Source organism: Lacerta agilis, chromosome 3, assembly GCF_009819535.1.
Source record: "Lacerta agilis isolate rLacAgi1 chromosome 3, rLacAgi1.pri, whole genome shotgun sequence".
Classification (NCBI taxonomy): domain Eukaryota; kingdom Metazoa; phylum Chordata; class Lepidosauria; order Squamata; family Lacertidae; genus Lacerta; species Lacerta agilis.
Window position 1 is genome coordinate 81,054,806 of NC_046314.1, and position 13,957 is coordinate 81,068,762.

General features: G+C 45.5%; 1 protein-coding gene across 5 annotated transcripts in view; it reads left to right on the top strand.

Moving 5' to 3' along the window:
* The window catches only part of VEGFA (vascular endothelial growth factor A), a 30,502-nt gene extending 17,455 nt beyond the window's left edge, over positions 1-13,047 (top strand). The window contains exons 4-8 of one of the 5 annotated variants that reach the window (XM_033144536.1): positions 1,695-1,771; positions 3,425-3,463; positions 6,561-6,614; positions 7,806-7,937; positions 10,025-13,047. In XM_033144536.1, coding sequence (XP_033000427.1) covers positions 1,695-1,771; positions 3,425-3,463; positions 6,561-6,614; positions 7,806-7,937; positions 10,025-10,046 — 324 coding nt within the window. In that variant the 3' untranslated portion in view covers positions 10,047-13,047. Of the gene's footprint in view, positions 1-1,694; positions 1,772-3,424; positions 3,464-6,560; positions 6,633-7,805; positions 7,938-10,024 lie in introns of all 5 variants that reach the window. The other 4 variants (XM_033144537.1, XM_033144535.1, XM_033144539.1 and 1 more) reach the window with 4 other exon arrangements.
* Positions 13,048-13,957: the final 910 nt, after the last annotated feature.

Sequence of the window (13,957 nt, forward strand, 5' to 3'; positions counted from 1 at the left end):
AAAGGAGCTGTGAACTTTCTTCATCAAAAGTTGTCCAGGTCAGGGTCCACTGGCCAAGCTAGAGTTCTGACTTGTTAGTTGCAAAGGCACTGCAGGGGTAGGAAGAACAACAATGCAGAGACAAATGGAAGAGCTTCCTCTCTCTTTTACTTTGAATTTAGTCATCCTGAAGGGAAATGGTCGGAAAGAATAGCTAAGGCCAAAGCATACTGTGAGGATGCACGCTTTCCACACAGAGCACAGCCAGTACGCCTCTGCCAGAACTTGCTTCCTGTCTATTCCTCTCAGCTCTGCAAAAATGTCTTGAATCCCGATCCGCATCAAGTGCGGACTTCCGTGCCTAAGAAAACGACTGCTGATGCCCCCCCCCCCCATTACCATTTACAGATGCCAACCTGCCATTCTAGACCTGGCCTCGCCCAGACAGAGGGTGTAAATGCCGTGGTGGTTTTTTATTGGTACACAGACCCAAAACCACAAATGGCAATGTGGATTCCAAGGAAACCAGTTCTACTAATGACCTTGGTGAAGTATGGAGTTAAGCTTGCATTCCTGCCAGTTATCATTTTGGCGGTGCCACCCTTGCGTGCTGTTGCACAAGGCAGAGAAACAGGCCCCCAAGCTGAAGGGTTTATCACCTAAGCCTGCTGCTCACCAAACAGACAACACTAGCAAGCCTGTCTCTGAGACACAGTTTGGTGTCTGCAGGACTAGGGAGCCCCAGTATTTATAGCATTAGTACCCTGCTCTCCATCCAAAAGTCTCTTGCATGCAACCAGTTCAGACAAGACAGTCCTTGCCTGCAGGTGTGAAATCTGAAAGACCCAACACAAAAGGAAAAGGGAGGGACGAGGCGGAAAAGCAAACTCGGATGCCAGTTCTTAAAAGTTGAATAGTTATTTTAGTGACCAGCTGGAATGGAAACAGTTCAGGGGCAGGAGGTTTCCATTCAGCAGAGCTGATGGAATGAGCCCTGCTTCCCTTTTCTTCCTCTAAGGCAGCCTGCTGGAATGACTGCTTACAGTTGACAAGCGAAAGAAGAGGCCCGATAGAGTTGGCTGATGGAATGAGCCCTGCATGTGTGGTTTGCACCTGCACACACCCCTCTTTCCTTAGTATTGCAAATGCACACACACTCAGTAGCAACCTGCACTTCAAGTTTCATCATCCTGTGTGCTCTACAGACATTTGAAATCATTGTGGCTGCCAAAAGTCTCCTGAGTCTGTAGCTGCCTTGCTCAAGTCGTGTCTCATTGTGTCTTCCTGAATCCAGGCACCAATATGCCTCCAGAAATGGTCCTTTGCCCCACCTGTGGAGAAGCATGTCATTTTTGTGGGCAAGTAGGTTGCTTGGTAGCTAAAATTCAAGTAAGAGGAGGATGATCGAAAAAATATGTATAGACTTGCCCTTTTAACAAACAGCTGATTGAGGGTTCTTGTGCTGGTCATCTGGAGCAGGAATTACACAGTTTTATATTACTTTACTGCTTTAGAAAGCAAGTCTATACATGCCTACTCAGGAGTAAGTCCTACTGAGTTCAGTGGGGCTTGCTCTCAAGTTAGGTGGGTATAGGATTGCAGCGTCTCTTAATTTTGTTTTGCCATAGTGCTGTTTGCCTCTTTGTTTTGAGAGGTTGTGATTGGTGAAGGAGACTCAGCCTCTACCTTCTTTCTTTTCACTCCTTTCATTTCAGATCCTGAGAATTAGACACTTTCAAGGCCAGCACTTAAGCCGGATGAGCTTCCAGCAGCACAGAGAATGTGAATGCAGGTGAGAGTGGATACCTTCTTGGAATTGAACACACTGCTTTACAATTGCATCTTTAAAAAAGAAAAGACAAAAAAGGCCCACAGCCTTAGTATGGAGGGGCCTCTGTTTGATGACTGCTTGAAGGAGAATATTTTAATAGAGGTGTTATGTTCTTGATATAATAGTTGTAGGTTAGGTAAAGGTAAAGGGACCCCTGACCGTTAGGTCCAGTCGCGGACGACTCTGGGGTTGCGGTGCTCATCTCGCTTTACTGGCCGAGGGAGCCGGCGTACAGCTTCTGGGTCATGTGGCCAGCATGACTAAGCTGCTTCTGGCGAACAAGAGCAGTGCACAGAAACGCCGTTTACCTTCCCGCCGGAGTGGTACCTATTTATCTACTTGCATTTGGATGTGCTAGGTTGGCAGGAGCAGGGACCGAGCAACAGGAGCTCACCCCGTTGCGGGGATTTGAACCGCCGACCTTCTGATTGGCAAGCCCTAGGCTCTGTGGTTTAGACCACAGCGCCACCCTTGTTGCTCGCCACCAGTTAGGTATGTTCACTGGATGGTGCAGACTGAAGCCGTGAATGCATAGTGCTCGCGAAGTTGGGACAGGGACACCTAGTTAAGCTCCCACCTCTAACTTCTTTTGGTGCATGGGCTTCCCTTTAGATCTTCGCTCAACTAGTTGTAAACACCTGAAAAGGGTTTATAGGTACGTTCAATCAAACATGCTTAGAAACTTCCTACAACCAGGAACCTTACTAAGCTGTGTCTCCCACTTGTGGGGAGGTTTCTAAGTACATTCAGTGGAGCACACTTGCGAAGCCTTCTTCAGAAGCTTCCATTAAGGTCAGAAGCAGTGCTCTGTGACCTCTGAAGCATGGGCCTAAGGAGGCCTGCCAGGCCCCTCTGAATGGTCATCTCTAGGAAACCCCACTCACCTCCCAGCCATTTGATGGCATTTGACAGTTATGTTGACCTTCCTCGCCATTCTCCGCAGTCTTCCTAGGGCTGGGCTTAGCATTTTACGTGTTTTGCATTCGTTTTTACATATTTTTGAAATATTTTATATACAACAGTATATAAAAGTATGTAAGATATGTTTTGAGACCAGCCCAATCCCCTTCTGCCTCTGCTCCTGCCCACAGTTGGAATGCAGCCCCCGGAAGAAGGCTAGCCAGGTTAGGATCAGGCACTTGGGCAGAAAGTGGCCCCCCACTCCCATTCTAAAGGGAAGCCCATGTACCTAGGGAAGTTGGGGGAAAGGAGCTTGTGAGCTCACCCCTGCCTCCATCTCCTCCTTTCGAGCATCACATGTTCAGCCAAAATGCCTGCACACAGCATGAGACTCCATTAGATGCCAATAGTAGCTAGCTGTGAAACATCTTAGCATCATGGCCAGGAATTATTTTGCATCTGGCTGCGATAATTTATTTAAAATGTTTGTTAATGGCCCTTGATTGAGAGATTCCAGGATGGCTTACAGAAGTGTGAATAAAAACAAAATTGCACACAACATATAACACAAGCAGAATGCTGAAAGATAGAAAGGGCACCACTGTAATCATTTTTTTGGGGAGGGGGGTTTAACATGGCGAAAGGGTGGGTGTGATACCTGTGTATATATTCTTGGTTCCCTCCTGATATCTCTTCTCTTGTCTTTCCACACAGAGAGAGACCAAAGAAAGAAGTGAAACCTAGACAAGAAAAGTAAGTAACTTGGCTTAAGTTCTTTTTCTCTTTTGGTGTTGGTAATTTCCCTCCCTCCCTCCCTCCCTCCCTCCTTTCCTTCCAATCATGGGAAACAATAACTGATTGAGCAAACAAACAAACAAACAAAATTGCCATCATAAGGGCTGCACCCTGAATCCATTCTTTGTAGGCAGATAACACATACACACACCTAGCTTTGATGACTGTTGCTGCTTACTCATAGAAATTTGTAAAGAATAGCAAGGACAAAATTGGTAAAGAACAACAATGAAGCAACAGAATCTCCACCCTCCCTCCTTCCCTTTGGGAATGGATTCTAGGTTAAAGTTTCCTTCCATGAGCAGTTGTTGTTGTGGACACTGGAAATCATTGCCTCTCTCTTGCTGCTTGGGTGAAAACTTGCTGACTTACTCATGGCCGCTTGCATAGATTCCTAACACCAAGGCTATGCATGTGAGCTTTGCTGTCTCTCTCAGAGAAGGGGAGTTCTGCCAGCTATAGGGGGGAAAGCTGAAAGTAGAAGCCTGTTCAGGGTATGGGCGGTGAGGTGACATACATGTGAATGAACTTCACATATCGATCACAATGGGTAGAATAAAATAAAGTGAACCTTCTTGACATGTGAACCTTCTTGACATTGGATGGGCTGCCTTGTGGGAAAGGGACTAGCTGATGTTATAATGTGAACGGTGATCTGCTTTCAGCTTTGTGTGGACTAATGCAGCAGTGTTGAGGGGGGGGGAGAAATCCCTCTCTACCCGTCTCCCAGACCATACCAAACAAGGGCAAATGTAATGTTTTCCCCTCCCACTCCTGGCTTAAAAACAAAAATTACACGTGCATTATGAGGGCATGAGTAGGACAGTGGACAGTCTCTGATTTGGTATGGCAGCTACACAGAAACAGAAAGGAAGGAAGAGACTCATAATGGCCAGCTATGTTGCCATTACCATGTTCTAACCTTCTCCTTGGGATTCGTTTCACGGGACCATCAAGAGGGGAGGGCCCAGCAAAGCACTCACAGCTTGGCTTGTTCTTTCTGGAATATCTTGTTCAATGGAGTGGCTGAAAGAGATCAGGGTGTGCTGCTGCGATGGAGAGAAAATGCTCATGTAGCCAAAGTCCTCTCACCTTCTGCCGAAACTTCCACTCCTCACCTTTGGCTGAACTTCAGGTGGCTTGCATCACTTTGCAAATTTCGCAGAACATGGGGCACTCTGCTTTGAGTTTAAGCTGAAATTCCTCTTGCGCTTGATGCTGTTGGTTTTGCTTTCCTCCTGGGGAGTGTGTCCTTCACGAAGTCAAGCATTGTGGAAAGGTTTTCCTCAAGCAGGCACCACTCCCTCTGTCTTGTTTGTAGCTCTAGCTGCGATCTGGGGGTCCTTACTCTGCCTGTAGTAAGGAAAAGAGAAACTGGTGCCAAACAACAGGCTTGAACAAGTCCCAGGAAAGATGCAGCCAGTTATCCCCACAGCCCGCCTCTTCTTCCCATCCCATTGATGTGGACTTGCCTGGGGGAGGGAAGGAGGTAGAACTTGGGAGTGAGATATAGGAACCCTCTCAAAATGCTCTTGCCACAATAGCATTATCTTGCTTCTTTCTGTGTGCATCTCTCCCATGATCTGCTGCTAACACAGGGAATCAGGGTTCCCCAGACATCCACCTGGGTCACGGGATTGGAGCTGAGCATTCCTGCCAATCTCGATCAATTCACATTATCAACATACATTTGGAAGGGCTGTAACTCAGCAGTGAAGCATAAGCTTTGAACCCAAAGGGTTTGAAGTTCAGTCTTGGGCGTCTCCAGGTAGGGTTGGGAAAGATGCCTGCCTGAAACCCTGGAGATCCATTGCAAGTCAGCATAATCAATACTGAGTGGTCTGGCTTGGTATAAGGCAGCTTCCCATATTGGAATAAGACTTGAGTTCCCATATTAGCAGGTTATCAATCTTATCTTAGCTACAGGAAGGTGGCTCCAAATTCTCTGGCAGGACTGTGCCATAACCCAAAGAGCGCTAGCTAGGTTGAGGCTTCGCTTCACCATCTCATCATTTAGAAATAGGCTGTTTGGCAGGTCTTTCTTCCCAGCAGGTCTTGAGAGGCAAGAGAAGTTCAGCAGCCAGTTCTTTGGGTTAGGACTCCTCTTCTTGCATCGTTGTTCACCTGCCAGCATCAGTTATTGCTTCAGTCTTTGTGGATGGCCCCAGCAGCAAAGGGATAGCAGAACTGGCTGCTTTGCTGTCAGTTGCAACAAGACACTCGTAGCCGTGGAACAGCATGCTGGGTTCAAATGGACCCAGAGTTCATGGTCTCCAGAGTAAGGCCAAAGGGACTGAGGTTGAGATTTTAGTCAGCAGTTCCATTTGTTGCCTGCTTACTTTTGAGCACCACTTAGGGCTGAGTTCAACTAAATAGTTGTGCTAGCGGGAGCCAACACAACAAGTCTGGCTAGTGCAATGGGGCTTCCCTCCTTTTGTACCCCCCCCCCCAAATCAACCCATAGAACAGGGGCAAAGATGAGTGATCTCCTTAGTGCTACTTTGAATTCCACCCTTATAATTTTACTGGAGTTCTTCAAACTGGATTTCTGAGGTCAGAAGTTCTGCATGTCAGAATAATCTAGACATATGCTGGGCAAGACGCAAATGCTTTATCAAGGATGCCTGCCTGCACTGTCTCTTACCAGCCGATGGTGAACAATGCATTTCATTTGGGCACAGGTGGCTTCCAGGCCTCTTTCAGCAAGCCCCTCCTCCAAGTGGGGAGAAGTAGCTCCTCCCATCTCTTGGGCCAGTGGCAGGGTTGCATGCTGAGACATTGTTGGGTCTTCCATGGTTCAGCTCCGTAGCCCTGGCAGGGGTTGTGCTGGTGGTGTGAAGGGGGCTAGAGTAAGAGGTGGCAAAAAAGAAACCTTGAGCCAAAGGCTTTCCAGCCTTCTCTTCTTCCTGGGCTTCCTGTTCGCCCAAGCTCACAGGGCAGTTCCTTCCCCATTTCCTGTCCCCCCCTCCCTGTTTTCCTTCCTGCTTCTTCTCTTCTTCCTCCTTCCTTCTCTTTTCTTTCTTTCTGCTTTTTTTTTGTTTTGTTTTTCTTCCAGAAAATCAAAGCGAGGAAAGGGGAAGGGTCAAAAGAGAAAGCGCAAGAGAGGCCGGTATAAACCACAAAACTTGTACGTTTGCATCATGTGCTTGTAGACTCTGCCCGTTCCCCATTTCTTCCCATCACCCCCTCAAATCAAAACACCTGCTTGCAACACACCTAATTACAACAAAGAGGCAATTCCCCACCCACTTCTCCAAATCACTCCTTGGTGGAGAGCTGGGGTGGCCTCACTGGTGGTGGTAAGCGTAGCAGCTTTGGCACACCTGACACAGAGGCATAAAAGGAGGAGCGATTCTTCTTCTTGCTTGGGATTACTCTTTCTCTTCCGAAGGCACAACAACATGAAGGGACAGGCAGGCTTATTTGCTTCACTGTTGCTGCACCCTGCAATTCCCCCTGTGTGATTTTCCACCTCCCCGCTTCCTTTAATTTCAGCTTTCCCTTTAAGGCTGTCATTGTTAATGAGGCTGGCAATGAGGGCTTGGTGCTTGCCATTCATGCATGTTTCTGTCTTTGTGTGTGTGATCTGATGGTAACACTAACCAGTGAGGAGCTAGAGTACTCTGGGAAACATATGAGGAGCGCTCTCTCTCTCTCTCTGTCTTTCTCTCTTTCTTTCTCTCTCTCTCTCTTCTGGATATTGGTGCCTCCTCTTTTACTCTCTCTCTCTTCAATTCACAGAATCCTGCATTGCTAATAATCTGGTGGCAGTTCTGAAACAGGAGGGGGATTTGAAAAGCAGCTATTTTGATTCAATCTCTGAGGAAAAAATTATTATTATGATAATTAAAGCCCACACACACGCACAAAGCAGCTGAATCTAGGAGACTGTCTCCTCTCCTCTCCACCTTTTGGTATAGCTGTTGCCCCAGTTGACATTAGCAAGACTTTCTTTGTAGGAGGAACTGCCACTGGGTATTTAACATGTTTTCACTCTTGTTTTGGGGACCTCTGTTAACATGAGGAGGCTCTCGCCATTTTTACCTTGGCCGATTGGACTAATGCAGGATTTGTGAATTGTGCAGCTGCAGAGAGCCGGTTTCTTTCTCTTTCAGCTGTTGCAAGTAAGTGTTGGAACACCTTTGGGACTGTCTGCCAGCCAGCAGTGTTCTGAATGAGCAGTGCTGAGCGAGTGGGGGTTGGGGGCAGGGGTTGCTTCAATGTTTAGGGTGTTGCATGTGTAAATTTCTTCCCGCTAAAGCGCTGTAGCTTAGACCTCTTTCCTTTTGCCTTTTTGCAGTCACTGTGAACCTTGCTCAGAAAGGAGAAAGCACTTGTTCAAACAAGATCCCCAGACCTGTAAATGTTCCTGCAAATTCACAGACTCACGTTGCAAGTCGAGGCAGCTTGAGTTAAACGAGCGCACTTGCAGGTTTGTGTCCTGAAGAATGAAAGAGAGAGAAAAATACCCACAAACATATGGGCACACACACACACACACACACACACAAACAAACAAACACACACACGTGCGTGCAGCTCACACAAACACACAAACACTCTCAAATTGAGAAAGAGCAAGAGAGAGAAAGTTTGCTTCCTGCTGGCTTCTGTGGCCAATGTTCTATGATCCCTCCTTTTCCCTGCTTGACATGGATAGGGAAAAGGACAGGGCTATTATGAGTCTGATGTCTCAAGCTTCCTGTGTTATGATAGGGCTGGGCTGGAATGACGACAAGACAGGGCGGTGTTAAGATAGAACGTACTCCTTGTCTAGCAAGATGGCTCATTTCATGCTGCTGGAAACCAGGGGAAAGGGCTCAATGCCTTTGATGCAAGTGCTTGTATAGTAGCATATAGGCTATTGGATCATAATAGAATTCCCTTTTGCTCCAGACACAGGGCTGTAAGGAGAACTGAAGTGTAACTAGACAAGCTCTTTAAAATCTTTTTTGAGGCTTGTAGCAGTAGTCCACCTTAGGACTGAGTCCTTCCGTCTGTGGTGTAATTGGAAGAGTGACTAGACTAGGCAGAGAAGCAATGCCACAAGCCATTGATATGCGCCACCTCAAAGTTTGGTTGAGTGCATACGAGATGTCATCATCTCTGTATCCACTTTGTGACCACAAATACCACCCAACCATTCACAAAGATCCCAGAGCTTCCTGCCACCAAGAGGTTTTATACATCCTGTTTTTACGTTTGGGAAATGAGCATTTCTGCCTCGATAGAAAGGGTCTCCTGCAGCCAAGGCTAGAAGGGCAGGAGTCCATTTAGTTCTCTGAGAATAGCACATGTGGTTCTACAGTAACTTTGTCCATTTGGTGCCCTGCAGATGTTTTGGACTTGCTGGGACTGTGTAGAGTTACAGCTGTAGTCAGAAACATCTGGAAGACACTAGATTGGTGAAGACTGACCTACAGTATCCGCAGTTGACCATGTGTGCTTGCAGATATTGAGCTGGATACCGTTGGGCTTTTTGATATGATTGGCCAGGAAGCTCCATTCTCTGCTAGTGGAGGAGTTTGAGACGCACTGCTCTCTATGCAGGGGAATCTTGTGAAGGGTTGTAACTTGAGTGTGGATGCCTTTTGCTGCAGAAAGAAGGGAGCCAGCTCTTCTTGGGTTACAGTTCACCCTGCAGAAGTAGTCCCTGGAGAGAAACCAGGCATCTTCTTGCCCTTGCCCTTTATAGTTTTCCCTCAAACTTTCCAAAGAGCAGCTTTGGAAAACCATCCTTGCTAGAAGCTTAAGGCTCAAAAGATTTCTCAAGGGAGAAAGAAAAATGCTCTAGGATTTGGAAATTGTTCACCCCATGGTTAGGTTCTCCCCTGTGCCAGGGCGAAATGCTGATTTTCAGAGTGTCTTGTCAGTGCATCGGGTGGGAGGAGAGGCTGTACTCATTGGGGCTGGCAACCTCATATCTGTGTGAGTGTGGAAAGCTGCTTCAGATGAACTTTCATTCCTGCAGAGTTATGAAATCTGGACCTTAAAAGGGCACAGCAAATTCATCTTCTTCCTGCTTCCGCCACAAACTGTTGCTGCTGTGTTCAGGCACTAACCACTGTCTCTTGGCAAAGGGTGGAATGACAAACAATATTTTTTTCCCCTTTTGCCTGCGTGAGACACTCACGGCTTTGTTTGGCTGCACCTCCACATAAAAAAACAACAGCAATCTAGATTGGGAGGGGATAATTTGTGTATTTGTGAGTTGAGACGTGCAAGGAGGTATGACAGTTTAGAGGGGAAAGTAGTTTTCTATCATTATCTGGGAACAGGGATCACATGGAAACACAGTGTTGTTGTTTTTAAAAAATTGCTCTTTAAGACAAATCTCAAGTCACCCACCTCACCTGCTTTGTATGGATTTATGTGGGGAAACAATGGGACTGGCTGTTCTTTTAGTAGCTCTGTAGTTCTCCTCTTCCCCCACCACTGCCTTCATCACCTCAGAGAATCGCACACCTAAGTTTCTTCAGTTAACCATAACCTCTTCTCCCCACCCACTCTCTTTAACAGATGTGAAAAACCGAGACGGTGAGCAGCAGAGAAGAAAAGGAGTGGGGGAAGAGAACCTTGGTTTCTGGAGCCTGATATCTCGCCTGGTCAAAAAACACTAATCCAAATGAACACTAAAATGAAGGATCAGTAGAGCACAGCACTTTTGAGTACGGACGATGGACTCCGGAAGGAACATTCCCCGAGGACCCTCACAGGATTCACCTTTTGGTTTTGAACTGGTTTTCTATAGAGACTTTCCTTCTCATGCTGCTAAATAATAGAGCCAGGGAGACCGGAGTGGTATGTTTTGGGACTCCCGTTTCACATGAATAAAAAATATATATGTTTGTAAATATAGATATACATATATATTCTGAGTTTTAAGAAAAAGAAAACATTGCTAACATTATTGGTGTCTTCACTGGATATATTCAACTGCTGTGGACACAAGTGGGCTACTTGGGGCGTAAGAAAGAAACGATGACTGGACTTCAGCCAAAAGCGCTCAGTGTAATCTTCATACTCTTGCTGACTCTGTTAAGCATGCTGCTCCACCAAGCTCAGTTCCCCAGGCCCTGTCTTGACTGGAGAGACATTGGCACCAGAGAGGAGGTGGCAGGGGATTCCAAAGATGGGGCCTTGGAATATTATGGGTCAAAAGGTCAAGGAAGTGGCTCTAGCCACTAGGTCTGAGGATTCGGTCAACTTCCCTCCCCCTCCTCTCCAAAACGATCTGCCCCAACTTGTCTTGCAACCTGCCTGTTTTGATGGGACACTGGTGTATGTTGTCGAATTGACTTTGCTGCAGGAACTTTGCCCTGGATCTATGTTCTGGCCTTAACGGTGCTTGTCAGTGGCTGGTGCTTGTCAACTTGAGCAGGCGTTGCTGGGATCTACAATCTTGCAACCTCTCTTTGCTACTTAAATCAAGGATATAGGGGCTTGGCAGTACATGGAAGCAAGAATATATTAGCCAGGCAGTTGAGCAGTGCTGTCTGCCATCCTTATGCACAGAGCTGCCATTGAAGATGCTTATGGAACATCTCTGGAAAGGGATATTAATCTGAAGTATATATGTACAATAGATTGGGGCGGGGGGTGAGTGTGTGTCTGTGTGGGGAGTATATGCAGACAAATATACAGGTTCAAAATTGGAAAGTGGCATTTACAGCCTGCTGGGCACTATCCAATGAGAGATTACTTCTTGTTTTGTGAATTCATTCATATTCTCAATCTGTTGTAACATGAATGTGCCAAGACATCTTGTGCTATGCTGGAGTTTTGTAACTTTATTTCTGTCCACCATCATGCTGGTGGGGTAATACTGCCTATCCTACCAATACACGGTCTTGCTTATTTGAAAACGTGTTCCATTGCAACAGAAACTTATTTAACAGGACACTTATGAAGCATTTGCCACCAAACATTGGATAATTCATAATGAGTTTATTTGCCTGAAGTAAACTCTCATCTGGACTTTGGGGGTGCCCATCTTAAATTTTCCTCCCCAATAACCTTGAGCAATGTGCCATGTAGAATCTTGAATTTTCAGTGTTGAATTGTTCAGAAAACACTTGTCTGACTTGGCTTGATGTGACAAAGATAGCCTCAAATTGACCCCATTCATCATGCTTCTGCACTACGAGGTTCGGAACATTCTTATGTGGAACCTGATTAAAGTTGGTAGCACCCTAGAGTGGCTAATCTATTCAGGCTCTCTAGATGTTGGCAGTATTGTTTAACCCCATTTAGCACAGCTTTCCCAACCTGGTGCTTTCCAGTGGTTACTGTTGTTTTTACTACAACTAAGTTTTTTGGGGGGATTACAACTAACTCAGCTAGGTTGGGGAAAGCTGTTGAATTAAAGGTGTGTGTGTGTGTGTGTTTGTAAAATCAGGCCCAGTCAACAGCCGCTGTAAACATGCATTGCCTGTGATTTGCAGGACCATGTGTGCACGACCCTTGGGGAAGTAGACAAGACTTTGCAACTCTTAAAACTGGTAAGAGTTGCATTGTAACACTGGCGTGGGGACTGCGTTACAACACGGAAGCTTGGGCTAGTCAGCTAGATATAATGCACAAATTTTGAGTAATGGATGCCTAAGTGCTCTTGTGAGATCAGGCTATAATGCTCAGTGCCTTGCAAGATAAAACACTATAAACACCAAAGCACACCAAACCACTAGGTATTAATTAAACATTCTGATCTGGAAAGGAGCTGGCAGCAATGTACTTTAAATGTCTGAAGTTTGTTGACTTGCCCAAATACACCCTGGCCTTAGCCAGCAAATGAGTGGTGGTGATGATAATAGGGCCATATTGATGACTTGGCAAGCGCAACATGGATACAATCCACTGGTAGCCTCCCCCCCCCACTCATTAGTTCTAGACAAAATTTACTTGGTGGGTGAGTGGAACTGGTGCTCCTGCACTTGGATTGATCCTGGAAGGGCAGTGCTTCCGTTCCCCCCCCCCCCCCAGTTGGATTGAACCCAGCACCTGCGACATTGCGGACAGCTTCCACTGCCTTCTAAGCAGGTGTATGTGGTGCAGACTCTTTGAGATTTGAAGCAGCATTGTTGCCTTTGAAAACCTATTCCTATTTAATTTATGTAAAATATGTTGGCATTCAGTGTGTGTGTGTGTGTGTGTGTGTGTGTGTACCTGAGTGATGCTGCATGCATGGACCTGTGGCTGCCTGGCTGCTCAAAAGGTAGTAAGGCCAGATCTGATTGGCTCGGTGAGTGGGCGGAATGAATCCAAACTTCTTCCCTTGCATTGAGGTAGCTGCAGGTTCTGGATTCTCTCTCTCCCCACCCCCTTCCATTCCTTAAGAGATTCAGCACTTAGCGCTGGCCATCCATTTCGCATTGCAGACCTGTTTCCTAATTCAGTGATGGATGGCTGTGAATGCAGAGGTCTAGAACCATGTGCCCATCGTGTGTGTGTGTGTGTGTGTGTGTGTGTGGAAGCTTGCTTCCAGTTGCCTTCACTGGAGTGGGGTGTATGCCTGGTGCTCAGTTTCAGAAGTTTGGGGGTTTTGTTGTTTTTTTAAATCAAGTTACATTTGGTCTGTGTGAGAATGCTGCCAACTGCCTGTCTGTTTCCAGACAAGCAAAAAATCAACTTGTTGCAAGTTTGATGATTAACCACTATGAAATTCCCTTCTACCCAATAGCAGGTGTGGTGTATGTGAGTGTGAGAGTGTGAAAGTGTGCGTGTGCGTGCGTGCAGGGGTCTGTGTGTGCTTGTGCGTGCACACACACAGCTGAAATGTATATATTCATGCTGCGCAAGGTGACAAACATTGTTCTATATACTTGTTTAATATCCCTTTTTAAAAAAATAGAAATTAAAAATAATAATTTAAACTAGGTATTTTTCAGTATTCTTTGTTAATATTTAATTTTACTATTTATAAGCCGTACCTCTTTTTTGTACTGTTATGTATAAATTTTTAACTCTTCTGCTCCATCCAATCTCTCCCCAGTTGTTGACAGAGTCAGTAGCATGATCAGTTATTTAATTAATATCTCTTTAACACCCTCCCCCTACACATTCCTTTTGAGGCAAGGGTTATACATCTACATATTATATATATATTTGGTTATATGTATGTGTGTGTGTATATATATATATATGTTTATGTATATGTGTGATTCGGAATAAATAGACACTACGATTTTTATATATGTAACCCGCTCCTGCGCCCCAGAAATATAGAAAAAATTACTATCAATTTATTTATTGGTGCTACTGTTTATCTGTAATGTGGCAAGAAAAGAATACATTTGCCACACTGGCTAATCTCAAGATTCCATATGAAATATTTATTTTTAGACAAAAAAATAACAAATATATCTTTAAAAAAACCACCATCTATGGCTTTTTTTGTAATAAAGAATTTAATTCTCACTTGGTTTATTTTCCCAAACTTCTTTTGCATCTTAT